The sequence below is a fragment of the Typopeltis vanoorti genome, chromosome 22 (genome assembly GCF_054136105.1).
Source record: "Typopeltis vanoorti isolate ZY-2024b chromosome 22, IOZ_Tvanoo_1.0, whole genome shotgun sequence".
Lineage (NCBI taxonomy): Eukaryota > Metazoa > Arthropoda > Arachnida > Uropygi > Thelyphonidae > Typopeltis > Typopeltis vanoorti.
In genome coordinates, this window is record NC_143570.1 from 57,508,131 (window position 1) to 57,533,232 (window position 25,102).

Consider the following 25,102-nt stretch of genomic DNA (forward strand, 5'->3'; position numbering starts at 1 on the left):
TCTTGTTTCTTTCAGGCTGATTTCTAATTATTCTTTAGTTATTTCCTTTTCATTTTCATTAATTGTTTGCCAGTTGTCTTTTAAAATATTTGTCTGTCCACAGTTCTGTGCAGTAATTTAGAAATTCTTCTAATTTCAATTCAGTGTTTAATTTTATGTTTTCTTTCGTATCTGCATTTAGGTGTTTCAAAATCTTATATACATTGGGTCTTATTTTGTATAAATCGTGTTCTAAATTAGAAACGAATTTGTTCCATGATTCTCTGTCTTTTTCTGACTTCTGTTTTAGCTATGGCTCAACATACATAAGAATATAAATTAAATTACACTTTAATAAATATTTCCAATATTTCGGCAATGTCACGTTGCCATCTTCAAAAGGAACTTACAAAAAAAGCACGTGCACGTAGGCACTACAACACAGTAACTGAGAATGAAGTGATGAAGCTATTATTCTCCTGAAAGTCCTGATGGTGCCCCTTAGCTGGCTATGTAGGTGTTCTTGGCTGTTAGGCTGAAGGTTTGCTGATGTAAGCCTCCCAAATTTGGGGCAGTGTCATGCAACCACATTTGTTGAGGTTTGGAGAGTTTCTTAGGGCTGAGGCTGATTCCATGAATAGTCTTTCGAATTTGAACTTGCTATGGTGTATTACTGTAGCTTTCTTCCACCATATTCTGTGGCATGTATCCAGAGCATGGTCTGCAAGACCAAAGTGGCTGTACTTGTGAAAGCGGATGTAGTCCTTGTGTTCCAGAATTCTGATATTCGCTGTCCTGCCTGTTTGGCCAAAGTAAGACAGTTTACAGCTGCAAGGGACCTGGTATACACCAGGTAGGTTTAGGGGAAGTGGTTGGTCTTTAGTGGAGCGGATAAGGGATGCCAATTTTCTGTATGGTCTGTAACAGGAGGGCAAGTCATGTTTTTTTAAGATTTTGGTAATTTTTTCGAGGTGCCTCGGATGTAGGGAATGGTGATGGATTTAGAGTAATTCTTGTTGTGAAGGTGAGGGAAAGGGGGATTGTGGTTTGTTGGTTTCAATATTTTTTTGGGGAGTAGCCGTTGGCTGAGAAGGTGTTGAGGATGTGATTTAGTTCAGTGTTTAGGGCCTTGTCGTTAGAACAGATTAGTTTAGCCCTGTTGTATAGTGTTTTCACCACTCCATATTGTTTGTGTGTGTGTGTGTGTTGGGGGGGGGGAATTGTTGGTGAATGTACCTGCCTGTATGGGTGGGTTTTCTATAAACTGAGAAAACCAAGGTTCCATCAGGCTGGCAGGTGACTTGTGTGTCTAGGAAAGGGAGGCTGTTGTTTTCCTCTTTTTCCAGAGTGAACTTGATTTTGGGGTGTTGGTTGTTTAAGTGTGTTAAGAAGGAGAGGAGTGTATTAGAGCCATGTGGCCAAATAGCGAACACATCATCATCATCAACGTAGCGAAGCCATATGGTTGGTTTTTGTAGGGCAGAGGCTAAGGCTTTTTCTTCAAAGGTCTCCATAAAGAAATTGGCCAAGGGTGGGGAGAGTGGTGAACCCATGACTGTCTAATTTAATTTATATTCTTATGTACGTTGTCAATTCCTTAAGTGATTTAGTAATGCATAACCAACATATCAGCTTGTCTATGAGATATAAATTGATACATGAAAAAAGTCCCTTTATCCTACATTTAGTAAAATATTACTACTAACAATATTAATGCTATTTTCTATGTTCTGTATTCTGAAAGTAGCTATATTTCTTGTTTTTCCTTTCAAGTCATGTAAAACTTAAAGCCTGGCTTGTTCTAGTATGAACAGTGGAACTCTTCCAAGTGTTACTTTTGCATTTGCTAGTTGTGAAAAACTGAGGATTTCATAGCTCATCCAGAAAACTTTGCTTATGTAAGAACTGTGACCATGAGATTCCTGAAACAATAGAAAAATCATCCCAGTTTCATTCCTTTTTAGAAATTTGCTGGCGAACATCTGTTTCCCAGATATGTTGTCCATAGTATATATGCCTATAAAGCAGATGTGAGGTTAGAAAACCTGGGTTTGAAACCTGTGTAATACTATGAGAACCTTCATCAGGGCTTTGCAACTGAAAATAAGTTAGTTTCATACTGAGATGGTTTTTCCCTACCAGGAAGTCATGTTTTTCACCAAACTGGCAAAGCACTGGAAAACAAACACACAATGTACTTGCCTCATAGTTGCTTCTGCCGCAATTCCAATCAAAGCCTTAGTCTGCTCAGTCATTTTCCTGATTGAGACAACTAAGCTTGGGTAGCCAATTGGAGAGGGTCACTGCTTTTTATACTAAGTGGCTGCGATTAGAATCTTCAATACTGGCACGAATCCTTATGAAAATATTAAGTGGGTAGATGTTGGTTCTGTAAACAGCATAGTGCTAATACATGTTAATTACGTAAATATAGCATTAACGTGGACATAAAAAAAAGAAAAGTCTTTGCACCTAGAGGACATGTGCCCTGATGATACTCCCTATTTTTATTTTATTCTCTCAAAAAAAAAAAAAAGGTAATATTAGCCACTTCGAGAGGAACAATATATTATTCTGTGTGTTATAAAATCAACTTAAGTTTCTCTTAAAGAGGAACCGGAATCGTTACTCTCAACCATCTCACTATCAATACTTGTAAACCAGAAAAGGATTGTCTTGATGGCCCTGAGAGGGAACATTTTTGTTTTCATGCTGGTCAAAATTTATTTATATTGAACAGTATGGAACGACCTAAAACAAGGACGAACGCACAAAGCAGTTTTACATTCTGAACACCATATGGTTTCCTTGCTAATTTTTTTTTTATTTTTTTAAAGCAGACATGACATTTGCATGCGGTGTTTATTTATTTATTTACTTTTTTTTTTTTTTTTTTTTGTGGGTGGTGAAGTTTCTGAAAAATAGAATTAGCAGCATTCAACTACAGAAGTCTGGAAGGATTGCATGTTTCCTGCTTCCTGCAGGACCATAAACTTGTTGCTGGCGATTTCTGCTCTTTAATCTAGATATGTTATGGTAGACATATATTTTCTTGTGCAAGAGGAAACTGTTCCAAATAATAAAATCCAATATATGTGCACTTTTTTTTGTAATATTTTTTATGCTGTTTCCTCATTACAGAGTAAAATTATAGCTACTGATCGCACTAGACTTCTCCCATAATGTCGATATATGCACACACAGTAATGGGTTTGTCTTGAAATCATGCTTCTCCACAGATTCCATTGATGGATTGTGCAGGGAAGACAGCATAAAAACATTTTTTTTGTCTTTCCAACATAGTGCAAAGACTTTCCCTCACTGCTAAGTTCGGATTTCAACCTTTGATGGTTTTCTTGACGCCAAATCTGGAGGATGTCTTGCTTTTTGTATTTAGGTATAATAACTTGCAAATCATCGAGTTCAGGACATATATAGCAGTTATCCATTATAATTCAGTAACCTTTCCACAGCAAGGGATCTAGTAATTCCATTATTACAGCATCAACAAGGAAGATTTGAATATTTATCATGTTCGAGTTTTCCTCTATAAGGTTTGAAATCCCAAAGTTATTCACTTTATGCTTTGCAAAGCATAAATTGACCCCATACTTTTCTCTCTTTTGGTGAATATGCTGCTGACATTTAATCTGCCTTTGAATGGATGGCATAAGGCTTTCATTGATATTTTCATATCTCTCAGGATTGTATAGTGATCTAAATTTCTGACGAATTTTCATCAGAGAATCATAAATTTTGTTGAGGACTAGGCAAGGATGTGCTGCCTGATCATATTCCTCATTCTGAAAATATAAGTACTTCACAATGAGACTGAATTGTTTTTCAGTCATAACATCATTAAACATTGACATACTTAGAATCCATTCTATAGACCAGCGTTTCCCAAACTTCCTATGACAGAACACTTCACAAATCCTGAAATTTTCATGGAACACCCTTGGTTATTTTGTAATGTATTAATGAATAATAATTGTTAATTTAGCTGGTTTTTATTATTATTAATAATTAATTAAACATTAAATTAATTTGTGCTGATTTTCATACATATCCCATTCTGATCACAAAAATTTATAATATAGGTACTAACGAGTGAATGCAGACTTTTTCTCCTGTGTGCTGGTAGTTTTCCCTTTCTTTTGTACATCCTAGAGATCGCTTTGTAGGCTAGTGGTGGTGGATGACTCACTATCTGTTGCATCAGAAACACCTTCAATAAGAGATTTCTTAATACCAAAATTAAACAAAGTCCCTTGTCTCTTATTCATATTAAACTTTAAATCTGCAGGCCTATTACTTTAAAAAAAATCATGGCACTACAGTTTCAAAACTTTCACTCTACGATACGAACTTGCGAAGAAAGATTCAGTATTACTAGATTTGAGAACTGGATACAGGCTACCTTGATCTTCAATTTTAGTGGGAAAATTTTCTTTATACTTCCTTGCTGATTGGTCACTAACATTTGCAACATAGATGTTATTTCTTTCAGTTTTGAGAATTGAGGATACATCGCCCATTGTTATAATCAGCTTGCAGGCAATTTTTATGATCGGTCATAAACGGAGGTATTCTCTTTCCCAATTGTTGAAAGATTTCGATGTGTGAAAATTAACAATAATTCACGAATATTTCCATCTTTAAAAATATGCCGCTTGGTCACTGACATTTGCTACACAGATGTCATTTCCTTCAGTTTTGAGAAGAGAGGATACGCCGCCCATTGTTATAATCTGCTTGCAGGCAATTTTTATGACCGGTCATAAACAGCGGTATTCCCTTTCCCAAATGGTGAAAGGTTTCGATGTGTGAAAATTAACAATAATTCATGAATACTTCCACATTTAATAAAAATACATGGCATGGTTACTAACATTTGCTACACGTATGTTATTAGGCGTTCTGGGTCTGAGCTTTTTGACATATTCACGAATATTATTCTCCTCAGAATATTTCCACTATAAAATATTTATTCATGAAAAATGCTTAGAAAACTAAAATGATAAATTCCAGGAGAACTTCTTGCAGAACACTTATTCACCTTCTGTGGAACACAGTTTGGGAAACCCTGCTATTGATAGCAGGGTTTCCCAAACATACATGTAGAAATGCATTTCAAGAGTTGTCTTTTTCAGGATACCTTGTGCAATCAAAAGCATTATAAATGTAAGTGGTATGTTGATATTGTGCTCAAAAGTGTACTGCAAGAATGCAGACTGTACTCAACTTGCTGATGTTGGCAAGCATAAATGTGTGTTCTACTATGAAGGAAACATTATCGTCTAGAAATAGATGGAAGAAGCCTAAAATATTGTTCTGTCAAAATCTTCAGCAGTTTCTGGCTTAACTATGAATGAAACTGTGGACAAGATGGTATGTATTTAGTTTAGACATGCCTTCATCATCTGCATGAAGGCATGTCTAAACTACATGCAAAATCAACTTAAATTTTAATTCTATTATGAGTATTTTGGAAATAAAATTTCATTTTGATGCATATACCTATACATATTTCAAATGATAAACTGTAGGGGAAGTATCTCTACTTGAAAATTAGCAGAAAATATGTATGTAATGGTTGATGTCATGATAGCCGTTTATTTTGATTTGTAGTGAGAGATTAGGGGAAACCAAGAAAGTTGAAGTGAAAGATCTACAGATCACGTTATGATTCTCTATAAAGTGAAATCGTAAAAGTGCGAACCTTCACACAATCTGTGAACTAACCCTCGAACTAAGATTATGAATAAAAAATAAAGAAAACTTAATTTGGAACAGATGGAGGTTGTATTTACTTTAAAATTCAGATTTTCATGAATTTATAAAATAATTATCTTGAATCAAGTTCTGTGAGAATAAAATATATTGGCAACTGAGATAATTAGCAAAAAAATTGATAGTGACATTGATCTTCCAAAGTGATACAATATTAAGTGAAGAAAGTGTGAAAGGATCTCTTATTCTGCACTGGCATTAAAAACTATAATTATATGATAAAACAAGTAGCAAAAATAAATATAACTTGTAGGCATTTAGTCTAATATAACTAAGATTCCAGTTACTGAGTAAACAGCAAGCAACTGCATTTCTTGCTATAAGTAACTAAGCGTAGCTGTGTACGTGAGGTAATCTGGTTAAATGTTCTGCCTATCATGAAGGAGTATCACCCCTTCTAATGGACATGATGATCAAATTGCATTTCATATCATTGTTCTTTCAATAGGTGGTCTGAATCATATCAAAGTTTTGCTGGACATATATATATATGTATGTATATATACGTCCTGGCTGGTTGGCCAGGACTATCAAAAATCTCTCTCTCAGTCATGTGCCACTTTTAACCTCTCCTTCAGTCCTATCTGCCATTACATCATACAAATTTTCACATGTATTCTCAGTTCGTCTACCATTTCACTCTCACACTCTGACATACACTTTTGACTCGTTTTCATATCATTTTTTGGTACACTTTCCTTCCACCACTCATTTTCAAACCAATTTGCTTTTGGTAATGAATACATCTCGCAGACATTGCACTGTACAAAATCCCTTTGATTAAATTTTTTAAACAATGCCTTAAGTGCCATTGTTCTTCTTCTCATTGGTGCCACCTGCTATGCTATGTAACTTATAGTCTAATTCTAATACAAGTTTTAACTAATATCGCTAATTTTTTAAAACTAAACAACTTAACTTTCAGAGCTCTCCAAACTCAGTCCTACCACCTGACGGCTGTTTTGGATGTTAATAAAGCTGTGGGACTAATGGGATTTATTATTATTATGTGACACCGCCATGGAGTCCAAAGACTCTTCGAGGGAAGGCACCTACTCTACAACTCTGTCTCCACCAACTACAGCAAACTGCAACTACCCTCATCATCTACACCAATGCCATCTACTGCTCACCACTTTTTTTTTATATTTCTTGGTTTTTATTTTATTATCTACAAATTAAAGATAATCAAAAGCTTCCATGCCAACAGCAGGATTTGAACCCGCAGCGTTTTGGCTGAGAGCAGATACACTAACCACTAGGCCAACCAGGCCAGATTTCATCACATGTTTAAGAGAATATGAAAGTGGACCATAGTCTGACCTCAGAAGAAAAAAAAAGTACCATAAATAAATGCTTTGGTAAAACTACATTAGTGGTTAGTAGTTTCTAATAGTCTTGTTATTTAAAAGTTCTCTTTGTTGTGTGATGTAGGATGAACGAAGACTGCTATCATTGGCAAAGCCATGGACAGGATTTGTAGAGTAGGTCAGTCATGTATAAGAGAAAGAGGACAAGTGATAGAATGGAGCCCTGAGGTACTCCTGCATTGGTGGTAAAGCTTGAAGAGAGGTTGCCGTCCACCATGTTACACAGAGAACAACTGGAGAGAAAGCTAGCTATCTAGTTACAGAGTGGGGAAGGTAGACTGAAGAAAGGAAGTTTGCAGAGCAGGCCTTGATGCCAAACATGACTGAAAGCAGTGAAAATGTCAAGGGCAACAGTGCATGTTGCTCTCAATCTTTATATGGCACTGGTCTGGTGATCTCTTTGTTGTCACTGAATTATTAACAGATTAAATTTCTATTCTTCCTGGTATCCACTATATGGGTTAGTCTTGCTTGAATGATTGTTGGAGTTCTTTTTCTGGCTGCTATTGTAGGGTTGTAAATGAGCCATTCAAATCTTAGGGACATTTAAGCCATCATTTTTGTAAAGATGGTTTATGGATAATCATTTTACTTGCTTCCTTGAATTTAAATTTGTATGAAGTTTTGGTCTGGTACTAATATAAATGGTTACCAACCAAATTTCAATTAAAATAATAGCTAGTCTGTAGGATTTGGATGGCTCATGTACAACTCACAAAACATCAAAAAAAAAAAAAAAAAAGACCTCCAAGAATTGTTTAGTCAGGAATAACTGACATTTTGAATACCAGGAAGAATAGAAATTTAATTTGATAATGAACTAGTGGCTCTCAGAACTTCGTTGATTTATTTTTAACAGTATTGATGAGGACACAGACTTATAAGAAAATAATTACTATTTATTAACTTATTGCTGATATTTTCCTGGTATTGTATTCAGTATCTTCAGAGCACAAAAACAGTTAGTCACAGTACTGTGGCATATTGTTTGTAATATAATTGCATACAGTGGCCGATTATATATTCCTACTAAATGTTGTGCTATTTAAACTAAAATTGGAACCATATTGATACATTTAGTAGAGATGGGAAATTCCAAATTTCACTAAACTTTTAAGCCATCATTTTTGTAAAGATGGTTGATGGATAATCATTTTACTTGCTTCCTTGAATTTAAATTCAAGGAAGCAAGAATTTGTATGAGGTTTTGGTCTGATACTAAACTGGTACTAATGTAAATAGTTACCAACCGAATTTCAACAAAAATAACAGCTAGTCCATAAACCATTAAGATCTATATCTAGACATTAAAAAAAAATAGAGACCAGTAATGCTGCTTGGTGTTATCTGTTGTAAAATTGCTTTCTTTTAATGATAACCATGTCTAATTATATTGTCTAATTAAATAGCAGAGTTTGTGATTTTTTTCTGCCTTTATTTTTACAGGACAGTAATGAAATCCATTTTCGGGTTAAAATGACTACTCAAATGGGCAAATTAAAGAAATCATATAGTGAACGAGTAGTAAGTATTGCTTTCTTCTCCATCCTTTTTGTTTGCAGTAGCTGTATCAGAGCTAAGTATTTTAGTAAGAAATAGATCAGATTATGTAAAATAATTTATAGTGATGATAAATTTTTAATTTTTCGTTTTAACATTTCCTGGGTTGCATTGTGAAAGCAGAAACATTTATTATAGAGGTGTTGGCTGTGTGGTGCATTTTGTTTATTATGAAATGATGCCATAAGCATTTGCTTTTGTAATCTTGTATTACTCAAAACATATAAATGATCTTCTGAACTGTTGTTCAGAAGATCATTTATCAGCAGGTGTTGAGGGGGAGATTATTTCTGCTGCTTATGCCACTGGCTCTTCTATGCTATTGTATTTCTATGATTCATGCAATTAATACTGTGCTGAATTGCTGTTTTTTGAATATATTGGTAATTATTTGGAAATATTTATATATTTATTTTTTTGTCCTCACTGCAATTCAAGTGGTTAGAAAGAAAAGGAAGGAATCTGTTAATGGGCATTTTGAAGAGGATGGAGTTGTATTCATTTGGGAAAATGGTTGGGGGTGACTTCTAAAGAATAGAGGTAGATGAAATAAGTGGATGAGAAGTTGGTTTAATTAATGTGGAACCGAACTGTTTATGAATGCTAACCATCAGATGCTCTTGACGTAATGTGACTAGAGGAAAGCGGAGGAATGTTGGCAAGTTTGGTGGAGCAGCTATAAATTGCCATTGAAAAGACAATGTGAAAACATTGCATTTATGGAAGAAAAGGGAACATCTGTTATGATTTATATTAGTAAGAACAGAATTCTAAGGTTCAGACAGAATTCAGATTTATATTATAGGGGTCAAAGCTGTATAACTGAGAGGAGACCTCCACATAGCCTTTTAAAGGAATGCAGAGAACCAACCAGGGCTTCTGACCTAATGTCCAATCTTCACATTCTCGTGGTGCAGTTTTACAGTGTTTAGAAAGTTATAAACACTGTTCATTTTAGAAATTATGGACTTTACAACCGTGTTATAACTATTTTAATATCCCGAAGTTTCGATCTTCATATTAAGATCATCATCTGGAGCATATATAAATATACAGGACAAGCTAAGTTACATTACATACAGTAAGCTACAGAAACAATGATTTGATCACAAGTTATTCTACTGGCATTATTTCTAGTGAAAAAAAAAAAAAATTAATTATTTATAAATTACATCAAGCTAAATTCTATTTATGATAATATGAATAAACATTCTTTCTTACAGATAGTTTTCTTTTAACAATGATGTCCTATTTTTAGCATTACAATTGTTATTTTTGATTTAGAATCCTAGATTTTCTAGTCCTGTTTATAGTTGCTCTTAGAGAGGAAGGTTCCATGGGTTTGTAAAACATAACACGATTGTAAAGTCCATAATTTCTAAAATGAACAGTGTTTATAACTTTCTAAACACTGTAAAACTGCACCACGAGAAGGTGAAGATTGGGCATTAGGTCAGAAGCCCTGGTCAGTTCTCTGCATATTTTTTTAGAGTAAATACTCTAAAAAACAGGGCTCTGAAGATCTGCTCCAGTGAACAGGCACTGAAAGACAAATTTAAAGTTATCAGCAATACTTTTCAAAAAACTAGTTACAGTCAAAACACTATTAACAAAATTCTCTACAAGACCTCAATAAAAAACAAAAAAATGACACATTAAAATAATAATTATGGTGAAGCTGGCCTTTCTGATCATGCCCTTGAACACCTTACATAGAATTGACTGGAAAAGCACTAGTTTTCTACATCACACCAAAACATGGCATGAAAGCAAATTTAAGGAAGCCTGTGAGATTATTACCAACCACCCCAATCTGAACAATGATGGTCTAAAAATCCCCAAACATATGGAAGGCATATATTTGACCCACGGAACCTGCTCTAAGAGCAACTATAAACAGGACTAGAAAATCCAGGATTCTAAATCAAAAATAACAATTGTAATGCTAAAAATAGGACATCATTGTTACTGAAAGAAAACTATCTGTAAGAAAGAAGGTTTATTCATGTTATCATAAATAGAATTTAGCTTGATGTAATTTATAAATAAATATTTTTTTTCACTAGAGGTCATGCCAGTAGAATAACTTGTGTGATCAATTCATTGTTTCTCTAGCTTACTGTATGTAATGTAACTTAGCTTGTCCTGTATATTTGCATATGCTCCAGACGATGATCTTAATATGAAGATCGAGACGTCGGGATATTAAAAGAGTTATTTATAGCACGGTTGTAAAGTCCATAATTTCTAAAATGAATGCTGATCACAGTGTAACACTAAAAGAAAGGATTATAAACACTGTGTAATCCTTACAAAAAGAAGCCATGGGCTCGCCATTATTCCCCCCCCCCCCCCCATTGCTAAAATTTACATGAACATTTTGAGCAACTTGGCTTAGATACGTTAACGATGTTTTTGCAATCTGGTCCCATGGCCGCCAGACATTACACATTCCTTAGCCACCAACATGCTAAAAAACAGGGCACAGACGATCTGTTCCAACGAACAGGCACTAAAAGACGAATTTAAAATTATCTTTAATACTTTCCAAAAAAATGGATACAGCCAAAACACTATTAACAAAATTCTCTACAAAACACCAATAAGAAACAAAGACAAACCAGACTACAGTAAAACTATAACCATTCCCTACATTAAAGGAACATCAGACAAAATAAACAGAGTATACGAAAATACAACCTCAAAGCCACCTTTAAACCTCCTGTCCCGCAAAATTAAAAAGCTTACTCAACTCATCCAAAGACCCACTCCCTCCACTAGCCAGACAAAAAGAACATAAACGACACATTAAATATAATATGTCGAAGCTGGCCTTTCTGATCATGCCCTGAATTCCTTACACAGAATTGACTGGAAAAGCACTAGCTGTCTACATCGCGCTAAAACATGGTATGAACGAAAATTCAAGGAAGCATGTGAGATTATTATCAACCACCCCAATTTGAACAAGAATGATGGTCTAAAAATCCCAAACATGTGGAAGGTATACATTCGACCCACGGAACGTTCCTCACTAAGAACAATAAAAGCAAAAATAAGAATTGTAACACTAAAAATAGGACATCGTTGTTTCTGAAAGAAAACCATCTGAAATCATGTTTATTCCTGTCATTGTAAATAGAATTTAGCTTGATGTAATTTAATCGCCCCCCCCCCCCTCCACTTGAGGAGGGGGAAAAACTCTACTGGCATGACCTCAAGTCATGCCACTAGAATAACATGTGATCGTATCATTGTTTCTTTAGCTTACAGTTAATGATGTAACTCAGCTTGTCTTGTATATTGAAGTATGCTCCAGAGGATGATCTTGGTGTGTGAAGATTGAAACGTTGGGATAATAAAAAAGTATTTTTTAGCACGGTTGTAAATTCCATAAAATTTTTTAAAATGAAACACTGTAAAACTAGGTAAACAAAATTCTTGGGAAGACTTTGGTAAGAACATAGAAAATAAATATCAAGGTGGTGTCAAATATTCTGGAGGCAGTTGATAAAGCTCAGAAATGGAGGAAAGAGTGCTGTAAAAGAATTAAAAATGATAAAGGTGACATGAAAACTGTAGAAAAAGATATCCTCAATGTATGGAATAATTACTTTGAAACATTGCTAAATGAAACAATCAGTGACAGCACATTGGTAAAAAATACTCAACAGCCATGCAATCAGGAATCCATACTTGAAGTAGAAAAAGCCATCAAAAGCATGAAATGTGGAAAGGCAGCTGGAGTAGATGATATTTGACCAGAAATGCTCAAGTATTGAAGTATGAAGGTCTTAAAGTGGCTACACTGCATAGTTAAGAAGCCCTGGACAGAGAGACGAATTCCAGATGATTGCAGTAGAGCTCTCATAGTACCCATATGTAAAAAGGGAAATAAAACTATGTGAGAATTAGAGGTATTTCCCTACTGAGTTTCCTGGTAAGAGTTATGCAAGTGTACTTAAGAAACGGTTGAAAAGGATTGTGGAAAGGAAACTTGGTGAAGAACAAGCTGGATTCAAATAGAGGCTGATCCAGAATCTGTCAGGATCAGATTTTCACTTTACCACAAATAGTTGAGAAATCGTTGGAATATAACAAACATCTGTATTTAAGTTTTGTAGACCTGCAAAAGGCATATGACAAGGTGCGAAGAGAAAAGCTATTCAAAATGCTACAGTTGTATGGTGTCAGTGAGGCATTATATACCAAGCAATACTTAGTCTTTATTTGAGTTGTTAGTCAGCAGTTAGAATTGAAGGAAGGACAGGAAGATGGTTTAATGTTAAATCAGTTGTCAGACAAGGATGTACATTATCCTATTCATTATCTATATGGATCACATTATGAAGAAAAGTGGTATTAAACCTGATATCAAAATTGGAAATGTTAATCTCAGCTCTTTACTTTATGCAGATGATGTTATACTGTTAAATAAATCCAGGACAAATTTGAGGATTCCCTGATGAAATTTAATAGCTTTTGTGATAAATTTGGTATGAAAATCAACATTAAAAAGACAGACATTGAAAACATAAACTGCATCCTGAATGGAGAACCTAGAACAGTGGTCGATATCGACCCCCAGGGGTCGATATAACATTGTTAGGGGTCGATTTGGGCTCAGGGGTTGATAGAAAAATATAAGCCATCATTGTATGGGTAATATTTAATTCGATTAACTTGGATTACCTCCATCCTGAATGATAACGCAATTAAGAGTGAATCGTGGGAACAGTGACATGAATAGGACCTATAAGATGGAGCAAGGTCATGAAAATAGTTACAGAAGCCAATCAAGTAGGCCAAAATGACGTATTTACCAATAAACGGATGTTGGTGGTTCCTGCCCAGCCCGCGCGGCGGGAGCGAGATTGCAACACGCGCGCTATTGCTTATTTACTTATACTTACACGTATTCGATCCCAGTCTCATTTTTGCGCATCAACATACAAGTGAGCGTTAATGTTCTAAAATTCATCAGCATACACATTACATCATATTAAAATTATGTAATAGTAAAATAGAAGAGGTCTATAAAAAGTCGAGAAACACTTGAAGGGGTCGATGGTCAAAAAAAGTTTGGCGATCCCTGACCTAGAACAAGAAACACATTTCAGCTACTCAGGTACAATTTTTATTGAAGACGGTAAATTAAACATCGCAATAGACAACAGAATCAACAAATCCAGTATGGTAGGAAGTAAACTAAATAAATTTATATGGAATAAGAGAGAAATCAGTCAAAACACTAAATTAGTTGTATACAAAACAGTGTTCAAACCAATTTTAACTTATGGATCTGAGAGCTGGGTTAAAAATAAAACACTTGATCAATGACTAGTAACTGCAGATATGAGGATCCTGAGAAAGATTAGGGATGTGAACAGATGGCATCAATGGCAATACTATATTAAAAAAAAGAGGATATTAGGAAAGAACTTGACATTGTTAGCATTCAGTAACATGTCATACCACCTGATATTAGCACAGTTTATCTCAGGTGGTATGGTTGCTTAAAACAGAATGGGAGAGGAAAGATTAGCAAAACAAGTGTTCTTAGCCAGGTTGGCAGGAAAATGCCCAGAGGAAGACCAAGATATGAGTGGATTGTACAATAAAAATTGCCTTAGAAGACAGAAATATAAGATCTGATAATGTTGGAGTTTTGACAGGTAACAGATTGATTTGGACTAAAATTGTAGATATGAAGTTAGTAATGATGTAAGTTTTTCATGCAGTATCATATCCTGGTCCGTGCAGTTAGCCTAGTGGCTATGCGCTTCGCAACCATATGCCTGAGGAAGGAGTGTCCTAGGTTCGACATGAGGAGCTCAAGGATCTTCCTCAGCCATAGCCATGTTAGCAGGTCTTGGGTGTGGACAGCAGGATTTTTCCCCCAGTTTTTCATCCCACAAGCAGGAAAACTGGCCCCATGAACACACACGGATTACTGTCATGAATATTGATCTTAGGGGATGCAGCAGAGGAGTGGTGAACAGGCTGCATTAATAATCCAGTAACCCCTCATTAGGAGGGGACTCAACCCGTCTTAGGATGGATAGATGAGAGGGATAGGATAGGAGGATCATATCCTATACACCCCTTGAGAGTACGTGTCAGGAATTTGATGCTGATTAAGAATTGAAAACAGAAGAGAAATAGTGTTTTGAAAAGCTTTTTGAAGGATGAGTAGGCTATGTCAGCGGTGTGTTTATGCTAGGATAGGCTTCAATGTTAAAGTCAGCTCAGGAAGAGAAAATTGATCTTGACCTGCATTCAGAATATTATCCAACTTAAGGTACCGTGAGGCAAATTTTTTCTTCTCAGAAATAAGACAGATCATTTTTTAAGGCATTAGCTATGGATCTTGAAGCTTGAATAATCTGAGCGGTATATGGTTGTTTGAATAGAGAGAGGAAATGGTTTGAGTCATCAGACAAACTGGATAGGATTTGATGCTTAATGAGAGAAGGTAGCTAATGTATAGGAGAAAGAGTATGGGTGAAAATACAGAACCCTGGGTACCCTTGTATTGATGGAGTATTCTCATGACAGTAGACTCTACCATGACACATACTGAAACACTAGAGTAGAAGTTTGCAATCAGGTCACGAAGAATAGAACAGTGTGTGTGTGGTGGGAGGAAGACATTCTAAAATGGTAGTTTGAGAAGACCTTGAAAATATAGGAAATATCAAGAGAACCTGTGAGTTTCTTCAGACATTGCTTGTGCCCAAAGATGGTTAAGTTAGGTAGATGGTCTGCCATGATAGGAGTGCCAAAATCCAGATTACTAATCAATTGGTGGATTTTAAGTTACTATAGAAATTGTCCATTAATGAACCTTCTCTGTTGTTTTTTGTGAGCTTTAGCACAGGCTGAGTAAGAAACTGGGGCTCTTGATTTGAGGCATTGAATATACCTTTCATTTTTATCTTGAACTGTTTGGCACACTTGGAGAACCTGGGTTTGGATAGAGGATAGAGTTTTAGTGTATTGTGAGGAGTAAGGAATTGAAGGCCCTAATTCCAGCAAGGATTATTTCAGTTATTTGGTCAGAGTAGATGTTTAGATCTGGTGAGCAGAAATAGTAATCAGGAGGTCATCCCTTGTGGCAAACATTTCTGATTTATAATGCTAAATCACTAGAAGAAATTGTTTACTAAAGGCAGGTAATGTTTTAGCAATTTGCTCATTTTATAACAATGTTACAGCCAAGTTGGATAAAGGGAATGGATACATTATGGTAATATTGGATTTTTCTAAGGCATTTAATAGGATACCACACAAAAGGCTGTTGCATAAACTGGAGAATATGAGATTGGAATATAAACTATTGACTTGAATCAGTGGAAGGTTGACAGGCAGATATCAAAAAGTGGTATATGCTGGGTGCAAACCTGCCAGATTTAAGGTGACCAGTGGTGTACCTCTATGGAAGTGAGTCATGGCGACTCACTAAGAAGGAACAACTCAAAATAAGTGCATTCAAGGGGAAAGTACCTAAGGGGGGGGGGGGAACTGGACTGAACATAAAACCACAGAACATGTAAAGCAGGATCTCAACTACCAGGACAACCTCACAGACAATTTTCTTCAGCAACAGCTTTACACAGACTTCCAAACGTTGTGCTAAATGGAAGAACAGGAGAACAGCGTCTACCCAGAAGACTGAGGAAAATTTGGCTCAGATCCTAAAAAGAAAGAGGGAATTCCCCAACTTCATTACTATGTTCGAGAAGACTAGAAGTAGAGCCATTTGGAGACATTGTACAAAGAGGACTCAACCCGTCACCAGACGGAAGATGAAGAAGTGGTGTACCTCAGGGTTCAGTTCTTGGGCCATTGTTCAATCTATACATTAATGACATTAGGAAGGATCTAATAGATGTGCAGTTGTTTATTGATGATGTGAAGGTAGGGGCAATCAGGGATGTTACTGATATCCAGCACTTACAAAAAATGATTTGAATAGGCTGGAAATTTTGGGCAAAAGAAAATGGCTATCAGTTTAATGTTAGCAAGTATAAAGTTATGCACTTTGGTGTGATGAGATTTCCACTGGCATATTATATTATGGGGTTATGCTACAACAAACTGATGTGGCAAGCTGTAATAAATTTAGTATGAAAATCAGCAATAAAAAGACAAAGACAGTGAAAATATGCAGAAACTTTGAAAACATCAACTGCATTCTGAATGAAGAACCAACCTATAGAACAAGTGAAACATAATACATAGAGCTGAGATTGGCTGGGGAAGATAGATCTGCAGAAAAGGAAACTTGGACAAGGTACTGGTTAGAGTTGCCAGTAGGAAAGTTAATATTTACCATGTATTTAGAGAAAGCTGGTTAAGAAAGTTTCAGGGTATTGGGAGAATGATGATTACCTGGTATTCTGGTAGGTGAACAATTTGTATTAGATTACTATTAAAAGATAATAGTTCATTTTACTTTTCAGCTTGATTTTTTAAGTTAAAGAAGAGGCACCAGTTTGGAATATGAACATGGAAGTCTCTATGAAAGATGATTTTCCTGTTTCAGTAATTTAAACTGTAAGTTAAAGAGTGACGTTAAACGTAATATCAAAATCGGATTTGTTAATCTCAGCTATTAACATTATGTAGATGATGATGTTATACTTCAAAATAAATGCAGTACAAATCTGCAAGATTCCCTGAATAAATTGAACTGTTGTAATAAATTTGGTATGAAAAGTAGCAATAAAAAGACAAAAACAATGAAACTAGGCAGAAATAATGAAATCGCCAACTGTATCCTGAATGGAGAAATAGAACAAGTAATACATTTCAGCTATTTAGACAAAATTTTTAGTGAAGATGTCAAATTAAATATGAAAATAAAAAACAGAATTAGCAAACCTAGTAGTGTAACAAGTCAACTGAATAAATTTATTTTGAATAAAAAAAAAAATTAGTTAAAACACTTATCGTATACAAGACGGTGTTCAAACCAGTTTTAAATTATAGAATTCTGAGAGCTGTTTTAGATAAATACTTTAGATAAAAGACTGGAGGCCATAGAAATGACAGTTCTAAGTAAGATTAAAGGAGTGAACAGATGGCATTAGTTGAAGTATCACATTAAAAAAAAACAACAGGATATTAGGAAAGAACTTGACATCGTTAGCATTCAGGAATGTGTTAGCAGAGCTAATCTAAGGTGGTATGGTCACTTAAACAGAATGGGAGGAGAAAAGTTAACAAAGCAAGTGTGTTTTTTGCCACGATGGCAGGAAAAAAGACCCAGAGGAAGACGAAGATCAAGGTGGACTGATAGTCTTCCTTTTCCTAGTGTTATGTCCTGCTTGGTGCAGGGTTCACTGTTTTTCTTGGGAGAGTATATACATATTTGTCTTGATGAATGCATGATGGTGAAAGACAATCACAAACATCCATGTTCCAGGCAGGATTCGAACCCACAGCCTCTTGGCTGGAGAGCAGATACACTAACCACTTGGTCAACCAGGCCGAGTGGTTAGTATATCTGAAAGTACATATCTGGAATTTGATGATAATTATGATGAGATCATCTATCAGAGATGGAGGTCAATATGGTCATCTGAATTGTGTAAAGTGGTAAAGGTAGCAAATGAAGGCAACAAAATAACAGAAGGCAAGTGTAAGCCACAGAGGATTGCATAGAGAGTATTTAAGGTTTTGTAACCTGGCAATGAATTTTAGAGCACATGTTCTTCCCTTATAGAAGGCATATCTGGCATGATGTTAGCATACTTGAGGTTAGTCGCACTTGACCACTGTATTAAGTATTACATATAGATTCTGTGAATTTACTTATAAAGGCTTTTTTTTTTAGTGAGTGATAAGAAGCAAAGGTAATTAATACTTTGCTTAGGAACTATTTTATCTTTTGGAACAATGTTAATAATTTTTGTTGATGCATGAGGTACTACCCAAAAATTGGGGAATTTGATTGTTAAAAGAAGAAAAAAAAATACTCACCCAAACTCCTAGTTTCCATCCTCTCCTTTGAAGTAATTCCTTTGGGCATGATGTATATAGCGATCCCAGCAGATTTTCCATGATTCTGTGCATCCTTGGAAGTCCTCAAGCGACTGTGTTGGACACCTCCTGTTATTCTGTCTGGATCTCCTGAATCATATCAAAGCTATCAGAATTTCATCTTGGGGAACAGGAAAAAATCGCATGTGGGACGAGGTCAGGTGAATAACGGACATGGGGAATAACTGTTGTGTTTGACATTTTCTGGATTCTAAATCCAGTATGAGGTTCTGTGTTGTCCTGTAAGAATAGCACTTTCTTCTGATTAACTAGTCTTGGCAGTTTCCGAAGTAACGCATCCTGTATACGCTTGAGTTGCATCGAGTAGATCTCAGCCATAATTGTTTTGCCTGCAGCGAGAAACTCGTAGTGGACAATACTGGTTCCAGTCCACACAAACAAACAAAAAAGCATAGTCTTCTGGGGATGAAGCGGTGCCTTTGAGGTGTGCGGTACTGGATCGTTTGGTGACAACCAATGATAAGTTTGCTTCTTGTTAGAGTACAAGATCCATTTTTGATCACAAGTGAGCAAGTAATCCGAAAACAGCACGTTTTATGACATGAAAGAAGTGAAGAACAAATTGATAGCCTTTGAAGTTTATTGTCATCTGATAATGCATGTGGGACCCATTTGCTTTGCTTCCATGAGTTTCCCAGTTGATGCAAGTGTAAACAAATTGTTTCACTGCTTGCGTTAAACATTTGTGAAAGTTCTCAACACGTTAATGTAGAATTATTTTCAGTAATGTAGAATTACAGTGGCATGTAATTCTTCATTATCAATAATGGAGGGTCTTCCTGAATGTGGTGCATCTTCAAGTAATTCATCATCAGAAACAAATTTTTTAAACCATTTCTGTGCAGTATGTTCTGCTACTGCATCTTTTCCAAATGCCACACATCTTATGAGATGCTTCTGAAGACTTCGAACTGAGTTTAAATTCATAAAGCAAACAAGTCTGAATTACACCAGGTTCAATTGACATTTTAAAAGGGTTCAAAGTCACAAACAAAGGTTACACATCAAGTTAGAGTGCACTGATTGACTGACATATATCTTTGCCTTATGATGTGCATAAAAAATTGCACTCTGCAATCCATTACAAAATGAAACAAGTCATTGCAGCAAACTTTACCAAAAACTGCATGAACTTTTTTGGTTACCTGATGTAAAAGAACTCTTGACTTAAGAGTGTGACATAGTAGGCATAGTCTGCATAAACATGGCTCGTTCTAAACTCAGATTTGATTTTTGAGAGGAAATCAGAAATTCGAAAAGAGATTCCATCATTATGCATAAATAATAGAACAAATACTTAAATGTATGAGATTTCTTAGAGAAATATAACTTGAAAAAAAAAAGTTTCAAGTAAAACTAAAATGTAATGCCATAAGAAATTGTTCTGTATAATCATACTGTTAAGGGGGGGGGGGGGGGGCTCACAAGAGCCACATGCTATATGTACAGTATTTGTAATAATTAAAGTTTTAATTTACTGAACTAGCATTAATTTTATACTTTTTCCATAAATGAAGTTTACATAACTATTTTACTTCATAATGTATGATATGGAAAACAAAGAATTATTATTCTTTCTCATTTTCTTTTTTTAAAAAGCCAGCCTCTAATTGTTCATATTTATATATTTTCACATAAGTTCCAACATGAATATATATATGTGTATATATATATATATATATATATTTATATATATATATTGGAAGTTAATTGCCATTGAAGAATGATTTGAAGCAAATGTTCTTCACGTTTGTGCAAAATTTGTCAAAAAAATGAGAAAGGAGTAATATAGTATACCGTCGTCAGCAGTGGAGTGCATAGGATATAGTAGGTGGAAGAACAGAGCCATGTGGTGTCTTTGTCAGATGTCATCTCCTTCCAGGAGGTTGACTACCATGAGCTTCCACCATGTACGGTTTTGTGCTTCTCTTTTACATTCTTCATAGTACATAAAGGTCCAGTCTTAATATTTCCCATCCAATCTGTTCTTTGTCTTCCTCTTCTTCTTTTTCCTTGTATCATTCCTTCTAGAAGTGTTTTTTTGTAGGGATTCATGCCTTAGTATGTGATCAAGGTAGGTGTACTACTTCAGTATTTATACAAAGTTTGAAGGTGAAGATCTGTCCATCATCACATGTAATGTGTGACAGTAGAGAAATTTGGTAACCCATTTGTAGAAGACAGACTATAAGAATGGAAGCTTGTTTAATAAAACTTTGTGCCCAACCTGATTGAATGCCATAAAGATATCCAGAGTCAACCATTTGAATTTCTCCAAACTTGTCCTTGACATATGTTTAAAGTTGGATGACATAAGCAAGAAGCCCCATGGATTGAGACTGGTATAATCCATATTTGTTGTTATTACTGAAAAGTTTCCATGTAAGATTCAAACATAGGAATGGACAAAAGCTGTATCCAGTGTCTTTGCCATTGGATAACTACCATATGGTCATAAAGTGAGATTGCTGCTTTTGGCCCTTTGAAAATCACTTTTGGTTGATCATTTGATTGTAGTTATAAACAAGCAGACAAAGATGGATATTTTGATGAAGAATTTTGAAAGAAGATTCAAGCATCTTTGGCATTAGCAAGATGCTTGATTCTTCTTTTGAGCAGCCTTGGAACGAGATTAAACGTGAATGGAGATATTGAATCTTCACATACCTAGGAAATTAAGTAGAAATAATGAAATTCATCCTACTTGACATAATAATGTCAGACATGTTAATAGGAGTGATTGTTTAAGTGTTGCTTCATGGAAGAAGTAATCAGTCTTATGTTATGATGAGAGATGAGAAACAGTCCATTCAGAGTATAAAAATCTCTATTAAGAGATTTTTATACTCTGAGTGTTTCTTAATTACACGAGGGTTCAATTCTGATTGGTGCAATGACTTAACTATTTCTTTTAGAATCTGGAAAATTATTGACTCGAGACCAAATAAAATATATATACACATTTAATGAAACTAAAACAATATACAGCAATCCCTTGATTAATGCACACCCGATTAATGCATCATTTTTTTTTCGATACCCAAATTCGATTAGTGCGCCTATATACATCTTAAAAATATATGTTACAGATTTTAAAAATTTTCGATCTATACATTTTTTATAGCTAACTATTTTAAAAATCACTCCAGGATGAACTAAATTAGTTACCGATTTGAAACATTTTACAAAGTTATTTTTTAATGGCATACTACACTATTTTCATGTACACTGTTCCAGATTTACAGCCAACATTTATGTCATCTGCTTTACATAGCATTTTGCTGATCATATCTTGTGCAATTGTTTTCCTTACTTTTTTATTTTTAATTATTTTCCTAACCTTTAATTATGAGTAAAAGAATTAGTGAGCAAAAAATAGAAGTGTGAAAATTATTCGAAAAGTAATCTGATTGGAAGAAAAATTTGAAATAATAAAGAAAAATGAACAAGGTGAGTCCAAAGCAAACATAGGACAAGAACACAAAAATGGGTGAATCAACTGCTAAATACAAAGAGAAAGATAAGGCTGCTTCAAGTTCATCATGCAATCACTCGAAATCAAAGTATTATAATGATTGAATTAGAGAGACGTCTTTTTACATGGATTGAAGATTGTAACCAAAAACGGATTCCGCTAAACACTGGCCTTATTAAATCAAAAGCATTGTCTCTTTGTAACCTGGAAAGAAAGGGCTATCAATGATGGAAAAGAAGAATTCCACATTAGTGCTGGGTGATTGAGTGTTTCAAAAAGAGAAATAGGCTATCTAATGTTCTAATCACAGCCGAAGCTGCAATTGCAGATAATGAGATATCCAGAGATTTTTGAAGAAAATTGTGTAAGAAGGGAACTATTGTGATCATCAAATATTTAATGTCGATGAAACAGGCCTTTTTTTTTTTTTTTTTTTTTTTTTTTTGGAAGTGAATACCTTCCAAGACTTTTCTAACCAAATCAGAGAAATCTCAGCCAGGTTATAAAGTCGCAAAGTTGAATGAAATTACTGCTAGCAATATGCGAGCCGTTTGGAAGCACATTCTTCCACATTGTACAAATGATTTTAGAGGCTTTTCAAATGAATCTAAGTTAATTAAATCTCATTCTGAGAAGTTGAGTGATTCCGACCTGCTAAATTTAGATGCACAGCAGGAAGCTACTGAAGAATATGAAGAAAATTTAATCACTGACAAGTCCAAAGAGGTTTCACAGAAACAATTTGAAAATATTATTCGTACAATCGAAGTTTTTAAGCAGCAGTGCTTAGAGACTGGCCCTGGTGAAGAGAGAACCAGTAAAATTTGCAGAAGAGGCAATAGGGCCATTACATCAGTTGTATGAAAAAAAAGAAACAGAATGCCTGCCAAACTACGTTAGCTCAATTCTTTGTTAAGAAGCAGAATAATAAATTTATATTCTGAATATGTTTTATTGTCTTTCAGCTTCATGGTTTTCCTTTAACTAGGCCCTGAGACATACCCTAATTCTTTTATAAAAAAAAAATTAAGGATCAAAAAAGAAATTTGAGGAACGAATTATACTTTTCCCCATGTTATTATATTCGATTAATGCTCCTGTTTTAAAGAACGCATTAGGCACATTTAAATATAAAATTTATAAGAATATATAAGAATTTATTAGAAGAAAATATAAAATTTTTCTTCTTTTCCATGGGATCCTTTTTAATCTTCCTCATGTAGCATACAATATTATTCCTCCTGTCTCACTGAAGTATAAATATTCTTACATCTTGTAGTTCTACTTGATGCACAATTTAATAATTTTGTGCCAGAGGAAAAAAGTTTCTTATACTACTTCATAAACAACATATCTAAGTTGAGCTCTTCATGTTAAACCACTTTAGTTTCATATTTCACCAATTGCTTTTTCCATAGTAATCAGGTGTCCTCTAGACAGAAGATGAAACTTTCCATTCGGCTATTCCTCAAACATTCAATTAGAACATGGACTGCAATATCTTATTTAATTCACTAAATACTTGTTCATACTCTCAACTCCTCCAGTTTAAAGACTCCCAGTTCTACAATTCCTTTTCGGAATCTTCTACAATATTCTCCCGACTGTCATTTAAAACTTAAAAACTTCCTAAGAACAAAATTTCTCTGATCTGCATTCTTATACTTTCATTAGCTTTCCTTTTCATTTTCCTTGTTACTCTGATACCGAATGCTCTCTCTGTCAGCTGTCAATCACCCATCAAACTCCTCAGTAAGCATGCACACACTATGTAAATGGCAGGTGAGAAGTTGCGTATGATGGCTGACACATCTCCGTTAGCGTAACGAGATTGTCTTTTCAAAACACAACACTTAATAATTTTAAATTACGATAAAAAATTTTGAAAGTTACACAACTATCAGAATCTAGTAAGTATATCAATTTCAAATGGTTTACATTTCATTTTGACAATAATTAATAATATCAATAACGGGCACAATGCAAGTGCCGATACATGTGCTACGAAACGAAAACTGATAATATATCAATTTAGAGAAATTATCGTGAAAAGATTCATAATTGTAAATGATTATCTTTACAATAGAGTGGTTTATGTCACTTTGGTATTTTGGTAGACACGTGAATGATTTATGTGAGATCGATAGAGCTAGCAAATGTTTCATCTCTACTTGTGTAACTCTGCAGTTTTTAAAAGTAAACCCAGCTGCAATAGTAAGTATTTAAATCTCCAAGAAATATGATTATTAGGAAATTTGGACTAAAGAAAGAAAATGAAAAAAAAAAAAAAATTAGGATAATTGTCGATCAGAAATTAGAAATGACATAATTTTTTCATGTAGTAATATCATAATACCCTGTACACCTTCTCAGGGTAGATATCATGAATTTGATGATGTTCTGTCATCAAAGGCAATTTTAGGTATATCAATCCACATACATCCAAATTAATCTGTTACCTTTCAACAGGCTCCAACAATATCAGATCTGATATTTCTGTCTTCTAAGGCAATTTTAGCTATACAGGAAACCTCGCTTAATGGGATTAATTAATTCATCAATTAATGCACGCTAAGCAAAATCGCTTTAAGTGAATACAATAAACAATAGGAATGATTATAATTCATCCATCAGTGCTTAAATTTGAAAATAAAATTTACAGTATAAACTATATTAGAGGATAAAATCATCAAAATTAAAAATCAATTGTTTAAATTTTTATTTAATGTCTAAACATTTGATTGAACTACTTTTTAACAAAAAAATTAAGTTAAGATGTTTGATTAGTGCTCAACTTTTCATGTTGTCATGCAATTTGCTATCGCTGGCGACCACTTTATCAAGATTTCAGCAGACT

General features: G+C 34.7%; 1 protein-coding gene across 1 annotated transcript in view; it reads left to right on the top strand.

Annotated features, from left to right (window-relative positions):
* LOC150094436 (small ubiquitin-related modifier-like) overlaps positions 1-25,102 on the top strand; it is an 80,866-nt gene that overhangs the window by 33,092 nt on the left and 22,672 nt on the right. Inside the window, exon 3 of the mRNA XM_090412102.1 lies at positions 8,589-8,666. Coding sequence (XP_090268228.1) covers positions 8,589-8,666 — 78 coding nt within the window. The remainder of the gene's footprint in view (positions 1-8,588; positions 8,667-25,102) is intronic.